Source organism: Geotrypetes seraphini, chromosome 4, assembly GCF_902459505.1.
Source record: "Geotrypetes seraphini chromosome 4, aGeoSer1.1, whole genome shotgun sequence".
NCBI classification, from domain to species: Eukaryota; Metazoa; Chordata; class Amphibia; order Gymnophiona; family Dermophiidae; genus Geotrypetes; species Geotrypetes seraphini.
The window spans coordinates 131,142,425-131,167,240 of NC_047087.1; the positions used below are offsets into that span (position 1 = coordinate 131,142,425).

A 24,816-nucleotide genomic window follows, 5' to 3' on the forward strand; every position below is an offset into this window, starting at 1 on the left:
CACTTAATCCTCCGTAGCTCCAGGTACGTTAGATAGATTGTGAGCCCACCGGGACAGAGAGGGAAGATGCTTGAGTACCTGATTGTAAAAACCGCTTAGATAACCTTGATAGGCGGTATATAAAATCCTAATAAACTTGAAACAAATAAAATTTAACGTGGATAAGTGTAAGGTGATGCATGTCAGTGACAAAAATCTTATACACGAACACAGGATGCCCGGTGCAGTACTTGGAGAGACCCCCCAGGAAAGAGACTTAGGAGTTTAAATAAAAGAAAGCAGATACATTTTATATTAATGTTTAATTTGCTGATTGAAACAAATCATGGTACAAATATACAGAGGAGTAGCAATACTGGTTTCTTTTTCCATTTTCTCCTAGGCACTTATGGTACTAAATTTACAGTATTTCCTTTCATTCTACATGTCTAGCCAATTAACCCCCTCCTTTACTAACACGTAGCGTGGGTTTTAACGCTGGCAGCGGCGGTAACGGCTCCAACGCTCATAGGAATTTTATGAGCATCGGAGCAGTTACCGCCGCTGCCAGTGCCCCACGCTACGTGTTAATAAAGAAGGGGGGTAAATGTTATCACAAGGTATTTGTATGGAACGATAGTGTACATATAAAAATAAAAGCTTCAATTGTTAAGGACAAACTGATTCAAATTCACCATCTCGGTACTTGAAGAAACAAGCCTATGGGAAAATACTGACACTTTATAACTGTATAATCTGTAAGGGTATTTCTTCAATACACAACTATTCAATTGATTTAGCTGAATTTTTTTTTTTTTTTTAAAGATCCAAATATCTAATTATGAAATGAGTCCCATTATTTAAAATCAAAATAGTAGACCCTTAAAAACGCTGGACATCAACCCTTTTAATTATTGTAACCACTACCAAAATTTAACTATTTTTTTTTAATGTAAAAGAGCCAGTAATTCAGAATTAGTTATGTCCATCTGCATTGGTTTTCTTGCTGTAAAGAAAGTTTGCATTTTGGTTCAGATGCTGCACATTAACAATAAGCCTTTCCTTAATAGTGCTACCAATGTCATATCAAAAAATAAATGTAACTAGCAGCAGTAAAAGGAGACTACAAACACCCGCATGCTCCCTACTGTCAGTCTTTCAGCATCATTCCTGAGGAATAATACAGTGTTTGAAAACCCTCTGTTTTCACTTCTTATTATGGCTTTCAGTGAACTGAGGCACTACTGTGTTCATAATGAGAAACCCATGTTACTCCCATCCTGAGATATCCAAAGTATGAATGTGTCTCTCAAGTTCAGCCTCAGAAAAAGGAGTGGTTTTAAACCAAATTACTACAAATCATAGCAAAAAATGTGCAACTGTTTTTAAAAATCACAAAGCGTGTAAAGACTACAGAAATTAAATAATTTTGTTAAAAAAATTTAGAACACATATTGGTAAAACAAGAACAGCCAGCAGATGTAGAGTGGGGGGGAGGGGAGGGACACAGATTGCTTAGAATGTTAGAAAAGTAGGATTTCATGGATCCTGAGGTAGTTATGTAGCAAAATGCAGAAAAATGGTCAGTGCTATTCATAGAAGCAGAATGATGATGAAGAATATCAAGGCTCAACCAACAGAAGAATCAGTGCTCAGTTGTCACCCCTCTATCTCCACCTGAAACTTTACTTTTATAATAGTGCTTATTAGACTATATTCTAAGGTCACTAGTCACCCATAACACTGATGATTAATTTTATGTCTAGGTAACTTAGCCAGAAACCTCTCAACCCTTTCTAGCAAGCATACTTAGCCAATTAGTTTTCCAGAAAAACAACCATGTGCATGCCTGAGATAGATACTCATACAATGGATCTTTACTGTATACAGATCTCACTAATGCATATTCATTGTAGTAGTCCTGGTGAAGAGGGCAACCTGCAATCAGATGGCTGGACATGTTGCAAGCAACCACCGAGATGACGCTGGAGACCTTACAAAACCGATTTCTTTTTAGATCGGTAACTCATCAAGTCACTAGGACACAAGCATGAGTCGATGGCACTAAAAGTAGTAGTAGTCCTAGAAAACCCAAATGGCTAGTTATACCTCCAAGAGAGGGTTGAGAAGCAATGGCCCACTAGATTGCAATATTGTTTTCTGTTTCATATAGAAGTACTGCAGTGCACCATCTTTGGGAACGGTTATCAGTGTGACTGCTAGGACCATGTGGTCTCAAACACCAAAAACTCAAATCCTAGAGCAGGGGTCCTCAAATCCAGTCTTTGAGGTCTACAACCCAGCCCGGCTTTTAGAATTTTCACAATGACTAGGTATGAGATCTATTTCACACAATGGAAGCAGTGAATGCAAATAGATCTCATATATTCATTGTTGAAAAACTGAAAACTGGGCTGGGTTGTGGACCTTGAGGAGTAGATTTGAGGACCCTGTCCTACAGTGTCATCTTATATGGTAGTGTGTCCTTCAAGGATTCTAGTTCTCAAGGACAAAGAGTTACCAGTTCTCTGCTCGGGTTACAAAGTGTATGCATCACTTAATGATTGGCAATTTGTATGTAAAAGCCTCAAAATTTACACTAAATAGATGGGTGAAGCAAAAACCTAAATAAGGGCTCAGTCTTTCCTCAAAGGCTGCTTTTATGTTATAAAGCAGTTTTTAAATGTTAGTATCCATCTTTTAAATGTTAAAAATCTTTTTTACTGAAAAAATACCACTTATGCTACACCCACCTGTTCGGGTTTTTACCAAGCATAGATTTTTGTGCTTCTGTATCCAAATTGCTCTTCATTAGTGACATGCCTAGAGACCTGGGGCAGTGAAGTAGAAGATTGGTACCGGTGTGTGCTGGTCAATGCAGTGAGCTATTCCACTGTGGTTACCAAGTGAGTGCTATAATTTGGAACAGCCTGAATTGGTCTTGATTTTAACTCTTTGCATTTTTAGAGCCAAAGATCTATTTCCTCTAGATAAAAACTATGCTTGAACTTACAATGGGATATTAAAAAAAGGCCATCTCCTGACTTTTCCTGCTAACCCAACATCCTCCTAATAAACTTGCTTCGAGACCTGCATCAGTGTGATGGAGGAAAACCTCATTCAATCTAGTTTCTGAACCTCCAGATAAATGAACTGTGGAATTGGTGGTCATTCTCAGCACTACAAGTAGCATGATGTATCAGAAAGAAAGGAGTGTCAAAAAAATTACAGAATTAACCTAAAGCCTCTATCTCAGCATCTGGATCCAATTCCATTTATGCACAAGATGCATTTGTTCTGTTAACATTCTCATGTACAAAGGACCCTCTGTTTGGATCATATTCTACCACCGGAAACTTTTATACCTTTCACTTTGGAATGTCCCCCAGTTGCATAATTTCATCTCATACAGATGAGCTCTTGGTTTCCTTATACATTATTTAAAATAAATCTTATAAAAACTTTGTTACTATCCTCTCAAGGTAAAGATTTGATGACACTTAGGAGTCCTGTGCTCAAAGCAGGTCAGGAGCAATTACTACAGAGTTATAAATTTTTGTTTTCAGTCACTATAAAAATGTAAAAACCTAAAAATGCTACGGTCAGAAAACAGAGTCAGTATAATTTGTAAAAGCACACAGTGGTCAATAGCCTTTGGTCAACAGCCTTGGAAAAATTGTTGAAAGTCACACATTAGCCATCAGCAGCATTTGGAAACGGGACCAGTGTCGAAAAATCCTCCACATCCAGTTTCATCTGTTTGCCTGTTAAAATGGCAAGAAATGCAGAGCTTAGTTTTAGCCACCCATGTGAAAAATAAGATAGGTAGCGTCATAGAATATTACAGAATAGAGAATGGCAAAGTACGCTACACTTAAGTACAACAGGAATTTTCTTTTCCCTTTAAGGGCTTGCAATTTAATGGGAATATTCAGCTTCCACTGTCAGCATTCTTTTTCTGGCTCTGACAATCGAAGAATCTCTGGATATTATGTGCCACTATCTGGGCAGTGACTAGTGGTGAATATCCAGATAATATGGGTCCTTGTCAAAATTTATTTGCAATATTCACAGACTGCTATTCAGAGAACTTACCAAAGCAAAAAGGTTGTCTTAAGTTACCTGGATAAGTTATCAGGCTAGCAAGCAATATTTCCACTATTCAGAAAGCACTGAGGCAGTCTAAACAAATATTCAGATGTATTATCTGGGACAGTGCTTCTGAATATCCATGTTATACATATATTGCTATCTGGATATTTGCTTTTGAACACAGACCCATAGGTTTTGTATCTGAGGCAATGGAGGGCTAAGATCAACAGTGGGATTTGAACCCTGACTTCTCTGCTTTTGCACTCACTGCAGTAACGTTTAGGCTGCTCCTCCTCCTCCAATATGCAAAAGGACTTCTGCAGCTGGTGACAACCATTATCAGTCCTTGTGATGGATTTCCCCATTCATGGGATGTCAAAATGTTGGCCCTATGTTGATCAAATTCTTTTATCAAACGGATTGGGTATATCTGGGATAGTTTTGGATTAGATTAAAAGGTTCCTGGAAGAAACATCTTATGTCAGTAAAAAGGAAGATATTTTTCTCCGTCATGGAGTCCTGTATGTGGGTCCCCCCCCAAGACTCCCTTTTATTGCCTATGCTGTTTAACATTTTCATGCTGTCGCTAGGTGCTATTATGAAGGGAGAAGGTGATTCAATTCTTTCCTATGCAGTTGATAGTCATATCTATGATGTTGACAGCCAGTTCTACCATTAATGAATCTTTTGCCAACATCTTTAACAGCATTAGGAATGTAGAACATTAGGCCATATCTAATATACCAAAACTGAATACTTCCAAAACTAAAATATGACGACTGGGTAATGGCCCTAGGCTAATACCTGATACTTTGCCATTAAACATTTAACAATTCATTTAAAACTGAGCATTCCACCAGAAGTATTAGAAGCCATGGAGGACTCCTCACTGACTGATTCTCCAGTTAAGAATTTATATAAAATATTTTTCTTTAAATTTAAACAGCTGAGCTAATTGATTGATTGATTTTTTTTTAAATTAGTTTGCTTCATTGGTGCAGGCACTAATCTCAATCAGATGGATTATTGCAGTGCTTTCCATGCTGGCATTTCTACTACTCTAGTAAAAAGGACCCAACTATTACAAACCACAGTGGCCAGCTTAATCTTTAGACAAAAGTTATTATCCCTAAATCTCCACTTACATCAAGAGATGTAAGGAAATTCTGTTGATACCACAAGACTCTATACCTCCGATCACTCGAGTTTATTATCTACCCCAGTGCATCAAGGCTTACTAATGTGCCTCCTAAGATTTCAGGTGTGCTGGGGCATACTGGGGTTGAGGAGACTGTAGGCTGACTGCCTATAGGAGGCGCCTCTCGCAGCAAGAGGTACGTCCTGTAGGCAATCAGCTGGCACTAGCACCTCTCCTTCTCTCTGGCCCTTTTCCCTGCTTGCACCTCCCACTGGCATCTTGGGGCCCGTCTGAAGGGCCTTTGCACATGCGTGATGTCTTCAGTGATGCCTGTGCACTTCAGGGTGCCTCAAGCTGCAATCACTACTTTAGTGTGCCGCAGCTTGAGAAAGTTTGCGGGACACTGCAAATAAAAAGAACTTTTACAATCTCAACCTGCTTTAGATCCAGCTCTTGAGACTGATGTTCTAAATGTTTTATATTTTGGAGACCTCGGAGACAGTTGGTGATTAAAGCAACTTTGGTGGTCTCTTTGGCATTGCCATCTGATCAGGAATAGCTTCTATGATTTTTTTTTTTTTAAACAGAGGTATCCTTTTGGGGGGGCAGATGTTCAAAAGCCTACCATTTGAGTAAGGCTGGTTTTAGCCAATCTTGCATGCGAGTTAGTTCAATCTCCAAATGAGCATAAGGGTTCTCAGTGGTTTTTACTGATAGCGGTATCAGACACTGAGAATCTTATGCAAATGCATTATAAGGAACTCAGTATTAAAATAAACACAGCAAGGAATGCTCACCTTTTACTGTACAAACTTTTCACGGCAGTTCTGAGCTCTTGTAGCCTTACTTTCCTGTCAGTGCCTGTGCACTGATTAGCTTTAATGCAAGACTTCTGGAAGGGAGCTCCAGGATGCGAGTCTACTCTGGAAAAGGCTTGTTGATAGGTGCCTTAAAAGAAGCTCTGCATTGAGAGGTCATTGGATAGACTCTGCAGTAATTTAAATAAATATTTATTTTACGGAAAGGGTGGTGGATGCATGGAACAGTCTTCCCATGGAGGTTGTGGAGCTGAGACCTGTAGCTAGGGAGAGGGATTGTAGAAGTTAGATGGGCAGACTGGTTATGCAGTCATTTTCCATGTTTTACTTAAGGTCTGGAGTTATTTTTATACTGGAAAAACAGAACAAAATCACAATAAAGAACATTTTCCTCTAAAGGGGAGATTTTAGATATGTGAAAGACAAGCTTACCTGCATCTGTTCATAAATCCAACTCAAAAAGTAGGTCACATTCCCATAAACGCCAGGCTTGTTTATACTGGCACAGCCAATTCCCCAGCTGGTATCACCTACCAGCCACCACAAGGAGTTTAGATCTGTAACCAGGGGTCCTCCACTATCACCCTATGCAAAACATGAGAGAGGAATTAATGGCACCGTTAGTAAAAGGGAGACCAGGTCAAACATATCTAAAGCTGGTTTCTAGTAGAATGGATGTGAACATCCTGACTCCCTCTTCACCCATTAGAACAGAATTTGGAAAACCACAGTAATAACAGGCAAAGTGAAGTTGTCTAAATCCTTTTTAAGCCCAGCTATACTAATCGCTCTGACCACATCTTCTGGCAACAAGTTACAGGACTGATAAAAATCTACCACCAGAGGCTGGATCCCATCCCACAAACTGTACCTCATATAAGGTCCTCTTGTAATCTGCATAGATTTGGGGATATATGGAATATAAATGCTTTAAATAAATAAGCTTTATTTGAATTATATTTCTCTGTTTTGTTAATGTTTCACTACTGGAGATTTAAAACCTTCACTTCTGTCAAAATACTATTTAAGATGAAACTGCACAAACAGTTCTTGGTTTTCTCATACACTAAACAGTTTGCATATTGAGTTAAATAAGATACTTACTCTAAATTCACTACCTGTTTCATCAAGTGTTTACTTGTCATAAGTATATTTAAAAGGGTACACAATCATGCAAGCCTAGCACTTCCATTAGGCAAATTAGATGGTTGCCTAGAATGCTGAAATCTGGGGTGGGGGACGGGGAGCAAAAGTCAGCAGCAACTTGGACAGGTACAGTACTTAAAATTTTGTTCCTCTCTATTTTCAATGCGCATGACAGCCAGAGCTGAGCAGATAGACTGGCAGCTAAACAAGGAAATGCAAGGCCTTAGCCCCATATATGTTAAAGGTCTGCCACGTCCCTTATCCACCCACTCCAAACAAACTTACTGTTATAGAGAGGGTGGGGATGCAGTAGGCCTTCAGCATGTATTGAAGCCCCATGCTTCCTTGTTTAGCTGCTGGTCTGCTACTGATCTCCAGCTGTTCTACTCACAGCGATATCAACTGAGCAACAAAAGACAAAAAGGAAAAAGAGGAGCTGCTGGCCCTCCAGATGAAGAGACGGGGTATGCTGGAACATGGGCGAGATGCTGCACTGGTGGAGGTAAGGTGAAAGGCATGAGAAGAGAGGAGAATGCTGGTGCATGGGTGGGTGAGAGAAGAATAGGAAGATGCAGGACTTTAGGGGCAGGGGTACAAGTTTAACAGTTCATCTAGGGCAGAGGTGTCAAACTCAATCACATAAGGGGCTGAAATCTAAAACATAGGCTAAGTCGCGGGCTGAATTTTTCATTAAGATAATTTAGGGTCATTTTATTAAGGTACGCTAACTGATTTAGCGCAAGCTAAATGCGCACCTTAAAGACTTTTCCTCTCTCTTTTAGGGCCTAGTTCATGCTTGCTGTCTAACACCAGCTCAGGCAGGATACACATTTCAAATCAGATGTATTGTAATCACAAAACAGAAAATAAAATTATTTTTTCTACTTTTTGTTGCCTGGTCATTATTCAAATCATGTTGGTCCCAGGCTCTGGCTGCCTTCTGATAACTCGCTTGCCAGCATCTCCTACCCATTTGTCGTCGTCTTCTTTCTCCGTGCTAACCATCCATCTTCCATCTCTGTCCTCCCCTTCAGTTTCCCTTCCCTCCCCCGAAGTCTGATTTTGTCTCCATCCCCGCAGCTGCAGCGATGGATCTCACCATCCCCAGATCCACCATCTCTCCTTTTCACAACTACCCTTTCATCAACATCTCTCCCTCCTTCCCCGCCACCCCAGGGTCCACTATCTCCCCATTCTCTTCCCAACTACCCTCCTATCCAGCATCTCTATCCCCCCTCCACACCATCCCTTGTGTCCAACTTTTCTCCCTTTCTGTTCCTTCCCTGGTCTCCTCTTCAAAGCAGTCTGCAGAGGATTGCCGGTCGGCTGTAGCGAACCTCACAGGCTGCCTCGGCCTCTGTAGCACATACCCTCTGTCACGATTCCTTAAAAGTTCCCGATATAACATTTTTCCAGACAATGTTGGAATAATTGAAATCAGCAATTCACAAATATATACACACACTCAGTTATTTAAACCTTAAATTATGAGTTTTTCTTACTCTGCCAACAAGCCCTACTAAAATACTTTGAAAGACCACTACCACAATTTTAAATAAAAAGTGGAGAAAAAGATCTCGGTTAAACTCCACTTCTTAAAACCTAGTAATATTAAAGTATGGCTGGCATTAAGGAGAAAGCTCAAAAGCTAGGTCGAACCTCGCAGGCTGCCGTCCACCTCCACAGAAAGTTCCCTCTACCACGATTCCATACATAAGAGGATGTGCGGGACCACAGCAGAGAGAACGTGCTGCGGAGCCGAGGCAGCTTGTGAGGTTCGCTACAACCAATTGGCAATCCTCAGCAGGCTGCTTAGAAGAGGAGACTGGGAAGCCGGGATGAAGGGAGGGAAGGAACAGCGGGCCAAATCTCGGGATAGACCACGGGCCACATTTAATTGTCCTGCTGGGCAAATTTGTCCCGTGGGCCAGAGTTTGACATCCCTGATCTAGGGTGCCTTGGATCTTTGCACTAGCCCTTTCTACCTGTTGCACCCCATTCATGCTTTTTGTAAAACTTAATCATATACACTTCCAACCTTCTCTAAGCTGGAGCTCTAACCTTAATTAGCCTTTGTTTCATGGGGATGTTATTCCATTTTCTTTATCATTTTGGGTTACCTCTCTTTTCCATACCTTTCCTAATTTCACGTGGATGTCCCATCTATTCTTAAAGTCAAGCACGCTGGTGGCCCTGATCACCTGTACCGGAAGTTTGTTCCAATGATCCACCACCCTTTCTGTGAAGAAGTACTTCCTGGTGTCACCACTAAATTTCCCTCCTCTGAGTTTAAGCGGGTGCCCCCTTGTGACCGAGGGTCCCTTGGGAACGAATATGTCGTTTTCCACCTCGACACGACCTGTAACGTATTTAAATGTCTCAATCATGTTACCCCTTTCCCTGCGCTCCTCTAGAGTATAGAGCTGCAATTTGCCCAGTCTTTCTTCATATGAGAGACCCTTGAATCCGGAGACCATTCTAGTGGCCATCCGCTGGACCGACTCGGCTCGAAGCACATCTTTACGATAATGTGGCTTCCAGAATTGCACACAGTATTCCAGATGAGGTCTCACCATGGTTCTGTAAAGTGGCATTATGACTTCAGGTTTGCGGCTGACGAAGCTTCTCTTGATACATCCCATCATTTGCCTTGCCTTGGATGAGGCCCTCTCTACTTGTTTGGCAGCCTTCATGTCTGTACTGATGATTACTCCCAAGTCTCGTTCTTCTGAAGTCCTAGCTAGTGCTTCTCCATTCAAGGTGTATGTTCTGCGACACTCCACTAGACCACCAGTTAGGATTACCAGATTTTGTCCTCAATAAAGAGGACATGTGGCCCTGCTCCGCCCCCAATCCTGACACCACACAAACCTCATTTTGGGGCCGCATCTGGAGGGTATCTGCTTATGTGTGGATGAGATGCGATGATATCATGTGCATGCACGTGACATCATCATGTCGCATCTGTGCATATGCAGATACCCTCTAGACGCGGCCCTGAGCGCAATGGTTTTCAATAAGGGGACATGTCTGGGTAAATCCAGATGTCTGGTAATCATACCACCAGAACTGTTTTTACACTTATTGAAACATTTAGGCAGATAAAGACCAAATGGCCCATCTAGTCTGCCCAGCCGCAGTAACCATCGTCTCCTCCTCTCTCTGAAAGATCCCACATGCCTATACCAGGCCCTCTTGAATTCAAACACAGTCTCTGTTTCCACCATCTCTTCTAGGAGACTGTTCCACCCATCTACCACCCCCTTCTGTAAAAAAAGTATTTCCTCAGATTACTCCAGAGCCTATGTCTTCCTATTCTATCAGCTCTTTCTTCAGGTTCGCCCCCATTTTACTAAAGTCCGCATGTTTAAAATTCAGGACTTATTGAGGTTTGTGTGGCTGCTTTCCATTTTAGATGTTATATCAAACCAAACTGTTTGATCACTACCTCCCATATGGGCACCCACATGGACTCTAGAGACACTTTCCCCATTTGTGAGCACCAGATCTAGTATCGCTCCTTCCCATGTGAACTGTCACCATTTGTCCAAGCAAAACATTTTTAAAGGCATCCACAATCTCTACTTCTTTCCAATTCTGCAGATGGAACTTTCCATTCAGTATCCGGCATGTTGATATCACCCAACAGCACCTTCCATTCCTTTCCTAACATAAGACAAAAATTGTTTCCAGGTATATTAGTGAAAGAAGGAAGACAAAAAAATGGAATTGTGAGAGTGAAAGAAGCTATGAACCACTATATAGTGTGTTATGAGGAAAAAGTAAACTTGCTAATCAAATACTTCTATGTTCACAGAAGAAAATTCTGGAAAAGGGCTATGATTGGCTGGCAAAGTTACACATGAGAATGGAGTAGATAAAACTGCACTGTTCACAGAAGAAAGTGTTTATAAACAACTTGAAAAATTGAAGGTGAACAAAGCCACGAGACTGGACGGGAACCATCCCAGGATATTGAGGGAGCTCAGAGGTTCTGGTGCGTCCTCTTAAAAGATTTGTTCACTAAATCCTTGGAGACAGGAGGGATTCTATGGGATTGGAGAAGAGCAGATATGGACCCTCTTCACAAATGTGGTCACAGAGATGAAGTGGGAAACTACAGGCCAGTAAGCCTCTCTTTGGTTATTGGAAAACTAAAGTAAGCGTTGCTGAAGGAAAGGATAGCAAATTTCCTAGAATCTAATGGGTTACAAGATCCAAGACAACATGGTTTTACTAAAGATAAATGCTGCCAAACCATCTGATTGAAGTCCTTGACTGGGTGGCCAGAGAATTAGATTGAGGACATGCGCTAGATGTAATTTACTTAAATTTTAGCAAAGCCTTTGACATGGTTTTTCATAGGAGGCTTTTGAATAAACTTGATAGGCTGAAATTAGGTCCCAAAGTGGTGAACTGAATTAGAAACTGGTTGGTGGACACTGGACCGACGTTAGAGGGTGGTGGTTAATGGAATTCACTCGGAGGAAAGGTGGGTAATGGAATGCATCAAGGATTGGAGCGGGGGTCAATTATGTTCAATATATTTGTGGACAACATTGCCAAAGGGTTAGAAGGTAAGGTTTGCCGTTTTGCAGATGATAACAAGATTTGTAACAAAGTGGATAACCCAGAGAAAGTGGAAAACATGAAAAAGGATCTGAAAATGTTAGAACTTTACAAAATGCAGGCCTTAGATTATTGGGTAGGCTTCAGCAGAGGGATTCTGTTTGGCCTATATATCTGCAATATTATTGGCTTCTTCTGGAGTTTCAACCAATCTATAAGTATTTTTTTTTAATTCATAGGGTCATTTATGGTCTCAACTCCCCTATCTGGAAAGTATTTTAAAAGCTTATTTGCTAGTTAGATTTTTGAGATCTGCAGATTTCTATCTCTTAGCTTTATCCCTAGCTAGGATGGCGAGATTAGTGGCTATAAGAGAAAGGGTGTTTTATTGGAAAGCTCCTATGAATGGGTTACCAGTGGAATTATGTAAAGAATAGTTATTGGTTAATTTTTAAAAAGTTCAAATCTTACCTTTTTAAACAAGCACTTGATAGAAGGAACTGATCTGACGTCAGCCATTCTCTCTCTTTCTTTTTAATTACTTGAAAATCGTATATTATGTGTTATAAATGTATTTTAGTGATTTGTACACCATTCTGATAAAATTTTAAAGGGTGGCATATTAAATGTATTAAACTATTAATGCTTGGCAACTAAAATTCATTATAAATAAGTGCAGAGTGATGCACTTGGGGAGTAGAAATCCAAGGAGGTTGTATGTGCTAGGAAGTGAGAGGCAGATATGCACAGATGGGGAGGGCCTTTGGGTGATAGTGTCTCAGAATCTGAAGGCATCAAAACAGTGTGACAAGGCGTTAGCTGTAGCCAGAAGGATGCTGGGCTGTATAGAGGTATAACCAGCAGAAAAAAAAGAGGCATTCATGCCCCAGTATAGGTTGTTAGTGCAGCCCCACTTGGCTCAATTTTGGAGGCCGTATCTAGCTAAGGATGTAAAAAGACATGAATAGGACCAGAAGGTGGTGACAAAAATAGTATGGGGCTTGTGCCAAAAGACATAAGAGAAGAGACTGGAACATCTGAACATGTATATGCTAGAGGAGAGTGGAGATATAATACAGTATTTGAAAAGTATTAATATAGAAACAAATCTTTTCCAGAGAAGGGAAAATGGTAAAACTAGAGGGCAAGAATTGGGGTTGCAGGGCAGTAGACTTAGGAGTAACAATAGGAAATTATTTTTCACAGAGACAGTGAGGGGAATGCCCTCCCAAGGGAGGTGGTGGAGATGAAAATGGTGATGGAATTCAATAAAGCATGAGATGAACACAGATGATTTCCAATGAGAAAACAAATGGTATAAAATGAAGAACTAAGGCTGGTACTGGGCAAACTTGCATGGTTTGTGTCCCATATATGGCAATTCGGTTTAGGATGGGCTGGGCAGGGCTTTGACTCTAGTAATTTGCAACTCGAGGACAGTGCTGGACAGACTTTTATGATCTGTATCCCGAAAATGACAAGATGGTTTGAATAGGCTGCAGTGAGCTTCGATGGCCAACTCCAGTAGTTGGAATTTAAGAACAGTACCAAGCAGACTTCTATGTTGTATGATCCAGAAATATCAAAGAAAAGGAGAGACAATGTAACCATGAATTTATAACGTGAGTAACTATTGGGCGGACTAGATGGACCGTACAGATCTATATCTGCTGTCATTTACTATGTTTGTTCAAACATGTGGTGGAGCAATTCATAAGGACTTTCTGGATGTGGAACTGCTGCCATCGTGCAATCTGAGGTTCTTGGAGAAGTGCTGCAGGGGATGAGAAGACATGAATGATTTCAGGCAATAGAGAATAGAGTAAAGGGCAGGGCAAGGCAGAGCAGGAGAGGAGAAGCAGGGAGCAAAGAAGCTCAAGCTGGTAAGTAGAGCAAGTATGGGGGTTTTAGGCACCCTGCTTCCAAAACAAAAGTCAAACTATACATTGGGAGAAAGAAGTGAAGAAAAAAGATGCGAAGAGGAAGACGATATTAAAGGGAGAAGAGAAAGTGTATGGCATGAGCAGTTTAGGTAGAGAAGAGGAACAATTGAGGACTGGCTGGGAGAGGGATAATGTGGGTTGAAGAGATGGGCCAGGATGGACTGGAAGGCATGGCATGAGTGTGGTGTAGATGGGCTGGGAGAAGGTTGGTAAGCTATATGGATGAGTTATGGTTAGGGAGGAAGAGAGACTAGTGGGACCTGTTTCGCTTTTTCTAGCAAGTACTTCCTCTGTGTGCACCAACTACTGTGCTCTACATCCTTTTAGATTTGGTAATATGTGCTGTGTTGAGCACCCCCAATCATTTTGAAAGTTGACTCCTATGGACCAAGGTATACTTAAGGTTACCATATGGCTCCAGAAAAAAGGGGATGGATTGAGACATCCGGGTTTTACTTTCATTGAAAGCAACCAAGATGTCTCAATCTGTTCTCCTTACTTCCATTGCTTTCAATGGAAGTAAAACCTGGATGTCTCAATCTGTCCCCTTTTTTCTGGAGCCATATGGTAACACTAGGTCAGGGGTGTCCAATGTCGGTCCTCGAGGGCCGCAATCCAGTCAGGTTTTCAGGATTTCCCCAATGAATATGCATGAGATCTATTTGCATGCACTGCTTTCAATGCATATTCATTGGGGAAATCCTGAAAACCCGACTGGATTGCGGCCCTCGAGGACCGACATTGGACACCCCTGCACTAGGTATACTTGCAACTGGTTTATAACTCCACACCTTCTTACTTGAATTGGTGTCAAGACAATGCTACCTAAGGCGTTCAGAAAATAAGTACAAGCTAAGCCCAATCAACAATCTATCAGGGAGCATCTCCAATTAAAAAAAAGGGGAAACATAGTAACATGGCAAATGTTGCCAGATAAAGATCTGCAAAGTTCATCTAGTTTGCCAAATAAGGTGGCCAGAGTTGAATCTGGTACTCTCCACAGGTTCCACTTAATGATTTAATTTGGGACACCTGGTACCGGTCCTACTTCCCAAAGATAATAAGCAGGCACTGCACCTACAGTTATACAGAAGCAATACATTTGATTTGCAGGTACTTTCTCTGTCTCTCAGTTTTGTACCTGGGGCAAAGTAACTTGCCCAGGATCACAAGAACTAACAGTGGGAACCCCAAGTTCTCAGCCCATTGCACTACATTAGGCTACATAGATAAAAATGAAGAAAATTTCTAGAGGAACAACTGTTTTGAAAATCAGCTGCAATCACCCTGTCAAGGCATCATGCAGCAGGAAACTAGTTTGCTCTGAGGGGGAAATTCTGTATGGGATGCCTATTTCTGCAGCCACCTAAGCAGCGGCTGAGAATTGCACATTGGCCTCCTATACAGAATCACGTCTGGCCTAAGGGACAGACACCTAACCCTGCCCGATTCTCTAACCGGCTCCCATGTCACAGGTGTTGGTTAGAAAACTGTGCCTGATCCCGGCAAGGGAATCCCCCTGCCGCGATCAACTGAGCGGTTGTGGCAGGAAACCTCTGACTCTCCCCCCCCTCACGAACTTGGCTGGCAGGAGAGATGCCCAATTCCTCCCACCACCACCCCGAACCCCCACCTAACACTGTCCACAGCAGAAGGGATGCCAAATCCCTCTTACCGCCACCCCTGAACCCCCCATTGAAGTCCCCCGGCAGGAGGGATGCCCACTCCCTCTTGTTGCTGGCCCAATCAATCCCCCCAAACTCCTGACACTCCCCAATATCCACCTGACATTCCCCAATGCTCCCTGATACTCCCCAACACCTCCCATGGGAGGGGCCTTTGATATCTGGCCAAAAAGAGTCTTAAGCCACTCCCAGTGCATCCCAGAATGCACTGGGAAGGAGGCCTGACTCCGGTTGGCTCCTATGGGAGGGGCCTTAGGCGCTTGGGCCACTTTGAGCCTTAAGCCCCTCCCTGGTGCATCACAGAATGCACCAGGAAGGGGAAGGCCTGCCATTTTGGAAGAGGCAGGCCTGCCGGCAAAACAGAGTGGGCATCCCTCTTACCGGCCATCTCCTAAAGGTACTGGGGGGGGGGGTTAGAAACATAGAAAATGATGGCAGAAAAGGGCCACGGCCCATCTAGTCTGCCCACACTAATGACCCACCCCCTAACTTCCTCAATGAAGAGGTCCCACATGCCAATCCCATCTTTCCTTAAAATCTGGCACGCTGCTGGCCTCAATTACCTGTAGTGGAAGATTATTCCAGCTATCAACCACCCTTTCAGTGAAGAAATATTTTCTTTTGTTGCCATGAAATTTCCCTCCTCTGATTTTCAACGGATGCCCTCTTATTGCCGTGGGTCCTTTAAGAAAAAAGATCTTCTTCCACCTCGATATGGCCCATGACATATTTGAACATCTCTATCATGTCTCCCCTCTCTCTGCTTTCCTCGAGTGAGTATAGCTGCAGCTTACCCAGCCGAGATGTCGGGGAGTGTCGAGGGCTGTCAGATGAGGAGTGTTCGGGGGATCGATGGGGCTGGCAACAGGAAGGAGAGGGCATCCCTCCTGCCAATTGGATGTGTGTATGTGTGTGCACACGGGGGGAGGGGGTGTCATCAATGTCAGAGGTTCAAGGGATCGACGGGGTTGGCAGCAGGAGGGAACGTGCATTACTCTTGTCATGGACAGTATCAGGTAGGAGTTTAGGGGTATTGGCAAAAGGGAGTGGGCATCCCTCCTGTCAGCTGACCTTGCAGGGGGCAAGTTCCCTGCCGCAGCCCCCTGCAATTGATCACAGTAGTGAGATTTCTTTGCTGTGTTCAGCATAGCGGCCACGTCTATTTGAATTGTAGACCAGTTTTTTGTTGGCCTACATTTTAGGTGCTTATCATGGCCCTAGGGAAACACATAATGCAGCTTAAGCTTGCCCAAGGCCACTTCCAGGCAAAATCATGCCCACACCTAGCCTTGGACGAGCTTAAATGTCCCTAGGTGCCTCCCCACACCCGTGACAGATGTAGGTGGCCTGCCTCAGTGTTTTTTTAAAGAAAACATGCATCCGCGATTAGATGGTTAGACAGCGGTAGGACGCCTACCGCTCCCTACAATCGGGACACCATATATAGAATTTGCCCCCGAGTGTTTATTTTGTCTGACTTTAGATTCTTGTTTCATCTTCCGTAGAAGCTACAAGGAAGGACTATGTACAAGGCATACATTGCACTGAGTATTTCCCATTTCTTCCGAGTTTGTCATGGTGTCTGTGTGTTTCATTCACTTTCAACGTATTGTTTCCCAAAGGATTCTACAATATCTCATAGTTACAAAACAAAAATAAGAGGCTGAGGAACAATCCTTAGGAGGCATCACTGCAGCAACAAGTAGTAACCTGGCAACACAGGACAGAAAAGTAGGCTTAGCTCAGACCCAGGAACTCAAGGGACGCTTTTCACCTTCAACTGAAATATTACGTTGTAAAAGCTTGCAAGTTTAATTTCAATGGCACTGCATCATTATCTTTCATGCCAGAGCACTGCAGGTGGCGTGGAGAGGAAGGGCAGAGGGTGATGAAGAATTATTAAAATATTAAAGGCAATCCATAGGAGGATAGCTCATTTGGATTATGTCTAAACTAAACTATAAACCCTTGAAGAGAGACTTAAGAACCTGAATGTGTATGCTCTAGGAACAGAGGTAGGCAGATTGTGATAGATTATATAACTGATGAATAAAAGCTTTGAAGAGGTAGACCCAGGAATAATGCCTCAAAAATGTATTCCAACATCACTATCCAGTGTATTGGGTAAAGGGCAAATGGGATTTGAGACACCATCTTTTAAAGGTACAATCAAAGCAGTTTACATTTATTATATGCGGATACTTTCTCTGTCTCTAGAGTGGAATACAAAATTAGGTTATTCGCTTATGATGTGATAAAATTGATGACCAATCCTGGATTGTCTCTACCTAATATTATAAAGGATTTTGAAAGGTGTCAGAATTAAAAGTTAATTACGCAAGTTTGAGGTTCTAAATGAGTCTATAGGAGAGGTATTAGCTACTCTATTGGGGGTCCATCCCATTTCACTGGACAAAGAAGAGTTTTAGATATTTTGGAATCTGAGCCTCAGCTAGAATGTTATATGAGGTTAATTATTCCACACTGATACAAGGGATATGCCAAGATCTGGAGGTATGGAGTAGACTGTTCATCTCATGGATTGGAAGGATTCATGCCTGCAAGGTACTAGCTCAAATGCAGAAGAAATTGCTCTGCTTCATTTGGAAGGGGAGGTTTTCTAGTGTGTCCTCTAACTCTGAGACAATGGGTGTCCTTAAAGTTGAATGTCACTGTAAAACATTCCAGCTGAGTGCTATAGTGGAATAGGATAACTAATGGCTTAGGTAGGCGTTTAGAGGTTAAGATTCACTTGGATTTGATTCCATGGGTGCTAAAGGGAGGGGTGGTATCTCATATCCTTTGATTTAGACTACATATAAGGTCTGGGGGAACAAAGAGGTATCTTGGAAATAATCATTTATATCAAGGCCTTCCCTTGAAGTTATATAAGCCTAACTACTACTACTACTACCATTTATCATTTCTATAGTGCTGAAAGGCATAGGTGGTGCTATACATTTAACATCCAAGAGACGGTCCCTGCTCAGAAGAGATTACAATCTAATTTGGACAGACAAGACATCTCAGGGTTGGGGAGATTCTGGTATTAGAAATGATACAATGGGTATAGGTATCTGACAGCAGTGAGTGGGAGTTAAAGATTTTAAAACAGTTTAAAAAAAATTGGGCTTTTAGCTTGGATTTGAATACTACTAGAGCCTAGAGAATGACACGGTGAGCAAACTCTGTGGGAAGCCGTAGTGAGCTGCGGTTTGCCTGAGGGCCACGGAGATGCTACAGCCTGAATCGCCGCAGATGCGGGAACAAAACTTTTCACTGCCCGCAAGAACGGTCAAAAGCTTTGCCCCATGGGTAAATGCACCCCCTCCTTTGTTCTCGTATTTTACTGTGGCATCAACTGGTCTTCAAGTTCTGGCGGCCATATTTTCTGTTGTCTTCATTGCCAACTCGCACCATTTTGCTGTTGACTCTGCCCCCTTTAGTGTGCCTGCTCCCAATTGGGTCTTCTTCTCCTGCTCAAGCAGTGAGGGAGCCAATCGCTACTGCCACACACGATCTTGAAAACCCCATTTAATAAGTTTTAATAAGTTTAGCTCTATCCAGCACCGTAAATGGGGACAAGAAGGTCAAATTTAAATAAAATCCAACAGCCCTACACTAAAAACCAGGAAAAGACTGTACAGGCTTACCATCTCCAACTGCTGGAGACTGAGAGCAGACTGATTGTACTTGGGATTGCACAGCCCACTTATACTAAAGCCAAAAGTTTGTGTCTCAGTGTCCACCTGCTGGTCATGGTGAGCTATTACCAGTCAGTTTCTGTGCCAGTCTGGAGGGAAGATAAAGAATGGACATGTTTTCTATTAGATTTTTGTGTGTCTTCTGCAAAATGTCTACACTTGGATTTAAGCAAACAAACCAAAACTGCAGACTTGTACATGGTGCAGGCAAATTTTATTTTGACAAATAAATCTTAACTAAAAACCTTTTACCAGACAGGGGACCCAACACAGTCCGTGTTTCGGACAAACCTTCATCAGGGGTACTAATAGGTACAAATACAATATTAAAACAACCATATAAAAATTAAGATAATAAAAGTGCTATATATGAATATTGTATGTTTTGATGATCCTACTTATATTTAAGATAGGTGTTTGGGAAAAAGAATTATAGATGTGTGGAAAGAAAAAATGGAAGAGAGAAAATTCATGCATAGTAAAAATGTAAAAAAAATTTTTGAATTTAATATGCATAAACATGTTGAATGTGAAAAACAAATGAATATAGAGTGAGACCAAGATTAACCAAGTGTGAGAGAAAGGGTGAAATGTAGAACAATATAGGAGAAAGTAAATATCCTTGAAATGTGATAAAGACAGAAAACTAGAGTTAGAAAAAGAGAAAAATAGAAATATATTATAAATAATCAATACATACCATGGTAATAAAGATAAAAAGAAATATATCACAAAAAGAAGCCTGGAAAAATAGCTATCAAGGAACATAAAAAGGAGACATATAAACATGAAATAATCTTAAACATATATCATAAATAAAAGAGTAAATAAATGAATAAGAATAAACAAAACTGAACAAAATGTAATATACAACTTGGTGATAAGCAAACATCATGAATTTCTATATAAATTTTTCCAGTAATTTAGAAACCAACGATACATATCAAGTGATGTCTGTAATTTACAATAGAAAACAACACAGCCAATAGACAATTTGAAATGCCCACCACATTAAAAATGTAAATGGTGTGAGATATAAAAGGGCTCCCCAAAGGCTATTTGCAAAATAATACTTTAAATAATTGAATGCAGCAAAAAAGAAATACCAAACAAGGATATAAATTTATAAATTTAGGGCTAGCTCCAAAGGATTCTTAACCCTGCAATTGTAATCAAAGAAGGTTACCACATAAATCAAAAAAACGCTGAGCATTTTATAAGAGGGAAAAGAACAAGAGAAAAGAGAGCATGTAATTTTTAAAGCTAGCTGCAAAAATTGCATTCATAGTTAAGAAAAGGGGGGGGGCCACATGGATCAAAAAACGCCAAGCAATAACCAGAGTGTTAGGGCAACAGCCAGATAAATCAGGGGGAAAAGGCAGAAAAGTAAAGAGAAAAGTAAAGAGAAAGTGAAAACACCAATTTAGACATCATATTGAAAATGCCCCTCATCACCAAAGTGAAACAAAGTTAAAAAGGTTTGCAGTAACCTGGTTATTACCCGGCAGGAGTCTTTCCCTCCCTGAAGGTAACCAGCACAGATCATGGAGGCAGTGATGAGGCCATCATACACAGATCTTGCATTACATCGTGAGGGACTGATCAGTGGTACAGAGACAGCCAATAAAACAGGAGAGCCTTTGTCTGTGAAGATAAATCAGAGCTATTAGCTACATATCACAGCTACATTTATTAAACACAATCCATCAAACCAGAAAAGGCTGAGATATGAACATGAACTAAGACCATGTATTTTTACTGTTCATTATCACGGAGACTGCCAATTATCCGGCTCAGAAAGGAAGACTCAGTTGTATTGGGTCATTAGAATTAACACTTAAACATTTCTGCCATCTAGAAGTTTCCTGCCTGAAATGCACCTAAACATCTGATGTTGAAGAGCAAATGTGCCTCCTTAAAAATTGCTTATTGCGTATCTAAGCTTTCACTTGAGGTGTTGGACTGAAAAAAGAAATGTGCTGATAATTAGAGAATACATTCACCAATTATATCATCTGGATAAATGCAAAATGTTCAAATATTTTTGGGAAGCCTCAGTCCCACCACTCCACCGCTAAATTATCTTGTATCTGTGGGAAGAATTATGTGGTGCCTCATCATTGGCCTTCCATTTAAATATAGTTCAAATGTCCTTTGTGCAACTCCAATATTAGTATTTAAATGAAGAATAAGTATCCAATTATTAACGACTCCCAGGTTTCGGCTGAACATTAAGTTAAGTACTTAAGCACTTTACATTTATATATTTATAAATTGGATATTTATTCTTCATTTAAATACTAATATTGGAGTTGCACAAAGGACATTTGAACTATATTTAAATGGAAGGCCAATGATGAGGCACCACATAATTCTTCCCGCAGATACAAGATAATTTAGCGGTGGAGTGGTGGGGCTGAGGCTTCCCAAAAATATTTGAACATTTTGCATTTATTCAGATGATATAATTGGTGAATGTATTCTAAGTATAAGCTGGATAAAAATCATAGGTTATAAACATATTGCCAGAGAGTGTTATGCTTTAAGTGAAGATAATTAGAGAATGACACAGGAAAAAAATCTGTCCCTGTCACTGCCCTATCCCTGGACCACCATCCCCTTCACTGCCTCGTCCCCACCATCCCCTTCACCGCCCCATCCCTGTCTCCGCCCCGTCCCCATCCCCGCAGCATCCATACAAGCCTCAGTACTGCAATATTTAGCTTATTCCTTCCTTATAAATCAAAGTTCTGGCCGCTGAACTAGAGAAAGATGTTCAGCTGGCAGGGCTTTGTTTATGAATTTTTATCAACACAACTAATATAATACTTTATCCTGAACCGCAAGGTAATGGCAGAATAGAAATCACAAATGTAATGTAATGTAAAGCAAAAAAAATAAAATAAAATAAATAAATAAATATAGAAATTTTTTTTCTACCTTTGTTGACTGGTTTCTGCTTTCCTCATCTTATCATTCAATTCCTTCCATACACTGTCTGTCTTCTCTCTGCATCTTCCATTTGCTCTGTTATTGTGCCTCTCCCTTCACCCTCACCCCCAACTGGTCTAGAACCCATCTTCTTCCCTCTGTTCCCCCCCATAGTCTGGCATCTCTGTCTTCTTCCCTTCCAGCGTCTTCTCCCCACTCTCTGTTCCCCATTTCCCTTCTGTGTCTTCTCCCCACTCTTTTCCCCATTTCCCTTTAGCGTCTTCTCCCCACTCTGTCTTCAACATTTCCCTTCAGCATCTGTTCCTCTCCACCCTCCTTCAGCGTCTGTTCTATTCCTTTCCACCACCACCCTTCCCTCTCGCCATCCTCTTCACCATCTGTTCCTTTCTACCGCCCTTCAGCACCCCTCATGCGGTCCGACCATCTCCCTCCCTTCCTCTTACCTTCGTGGCGCATTACAATGTAATTTATGCAAGCCACTGGAGCCTGCGAGCTTGGTCCCCGTCCCATCCCCACAAACCATCTCGCTTCTGTGTTCCTATTTTCCCCATTTCTAATATCTCCCCTATGTATCTGGCATTGCCCCCCCCCCATGTCCATATACCAACCCCATGTATGCCTCCTTTATGTCTCTGCCCCCATGCAAATAATCTCCTCCCCTCCCCATTTCTCTGTCCCTATGCCCCATGCACATAATTTCCCCTCTGTTTCTGTTACCTTCCTGTGTCCAGATTTCCTCTCTTTTCCACTTCCACACCAAAGTGTCTCTTCTCTGCAACCCCATCTAGCTTCTTTCCCTCTTCCCCCCCCACTGCTACCAGCATCTGGCTCACCTGCCTGTCCTCCCCTTTCTTTCCTACTGTGGGTTTGTTTATCTCCCTCTTCATTCCCTTGGTCCAGAATCTCTTTCCCTTTCACTCACTCCTTCCTAGTGTGAGCCGGGAACATGCGCGATCACGACTGTGCGGTCCAGCAGCCCCCTCCCGCCCGATCACAGCATTCCGCCATCTCCCTCCCTCTACCTCACCTTAGGTGCCGCCTTTAATTCTTTTTCTCCCAGCCGCACGTGCGGCTGCTTGAATTGTTGAATTTTCTCCTCTGACGCAACTGGAAACAGGAAGTTGTATCAGAGAAAAAGATTCAACAACTTGTGCGGCTAGGAGAAGAATTAAAGTCAGCACCTAAGGTGAGGTGGAGGGAGGGAGATGGAGGAACGCTGCGATCGGGCGGAAGGGGGGTGCTAGACCGCATGATCCGTGATCGCGTATGTTCCCAGCTCACACTAGGAAGGAGTGATGCGACTATCGGGTGGGGATGCTGGACTACGCGATCCGTGATTGCTTCAATGTGGAGACAAAACCATTCACCGCTCCACGAGGTGGTGAATGGCCTTGTCCCCGTCCCCGCAGCGACCACTATTTTTTCTCTCCCCGTTTCGGCAGGTTATCCGTGGCTAGCCGCCGGTAACAACCACCGTGTCATTCTCTACTGGTAATCTAGTATCTAAACAGCAGCTTTGCCTTGTGCTTAGCAGCTGAATATTTTTAAAATCTCAGCAAGTGATTTATAGTTTATACTGTCTTAACTGCTGGAGCAGAGCAAAGTGGTACACAACCTAAAACCAAGAAAAGGGAAAGAAACTACAATATAAATAGGACAGAATATCATGTATACAACAGGTAAAGGATAGAGAAAAGATAAGAGAAAACAGGCAATTCAGGGGCTGGTCACTCTATGGTCAGAATCAGCAGATGTTATTACATGCTTAGTTGAATAACCAAGTTCTCAGCTCTGACTTAAAGCTCTTAAATGATGCATTACTGCAGATGTGAAGGAGAAGATTGTTCCAGATGTGAGGATATAGGAAATAAAAAAGACACAGTGCCTTGTAGATTCTAACAGGGTAGCACTTAGGATGGGTAGTACTGAACGTGGACACTGAGGCATCAAAACTCGGTTAGGAGTATAGGAAGCCATGGGATTTGATAAGTAACCAGGATCTTCAAGGCTTTAAAGGTAAGGATCACAATTTTGAAGATAATTTGTTGCTCTAGTGGTAACCAATGGTAGAGTTTCAAAAGAGGCCTAACATGATTAGTTCAGCTTGCATAGCAAATAAGTCTGATGGCGATTATTTGTAAAGTTTAGAGTTTCTTAATTGACACTTGAGGCACATATAATGTTGCAATAGTTGAGTCCTGAGACAAAAAGAGAAGATAAGTGTGTGGAAATTTTTCTGTGTGAAGAGACATCAAATGGCACGCAACCGGCGGAATAACAGGAAACTAATTTTTGACAGATTAGATATCTGTGGATGAAATTACAGCACTGAGTCCAGAAACACTCCAAGATAGCAAAAACTACTTACTGTTGATCTGAGTTCTAAAAAGGTTAACAGAGATTATGGGATGTGAAAAGGTATCGTAAACCAGCAAGTGATTGTTTTTTATCTTGTTCAAAACTAGTCTATGATCTGAAAGCCAAGCTGCTACCTAATTTCAACAAGCTTGCAAAGGATACATAAAATGGTTGGAGATCTCTTCAACATCTTTATAAACGATCTGGACATTGGTACAACGAGTGAGGTGATTAAGTTTGCGGATGATACAATGTTATTCAGAGTAGTGAAGACACAGGGGGATTGCAAAGATCTACAAAGTGACACAATCAAGCTCGAGAAATGGGCAGCGACTTGGCAAATGAGGTTCAACGTGGATAAGTGTAAAGTGATGCATGTCGGTAAAAAAATATCTCATGCACGAATACAGGATGTCCAAGGCAATACTTGGA

At 41.7% G+C, this 24,816-nt stretch overlaps 1 protein-coding gene across 5 annotated transcripts in view; it reads right to left on the bottom strand.

Annotated features, from left to right (window-relative positions):
• Window positions 1-719: 719 nt before the first annotated feature.
• TMPRSS2 (transmembrane serine protease 2) overlaps window positions 720-24,816 on the bottom strand; it is a 236,722-nt gene continuing 212,625 nt past the window's right edge. For 2 of the 5 annotated variants that reach the window (XR_004539249.1, XR_004539250.1), the window contains 4 exons: window positions 20,576-20,718; window positions 6,460-6,612; window positions 6,007-6,290; window positions 720-3,743 (listed from right to left, as the gene is read on the bottom strand). Coding sequence is in view for 1 of the 5 variants with exons in the window: in XM_033942439.1 (XP_033798330.1) it covers window positions 3,732-3,743; window positions 6,460-6,612; window positions 20,576-20,718 (308 nt within the window). In the remaining 4 variants the exon portion in view is untranslated. Of the gene's footprint in view, window positions 3,744-6,006; window positions 6,291-6,459; window positions 6,613-20,564; window positions 20,719-24,816 lie in introns of all 5 variants that reach the window. The other 3 variants (XR_004539252.1, XR_004539251.1, XM_033942439.1) reach the window with 3 other exon arrangements.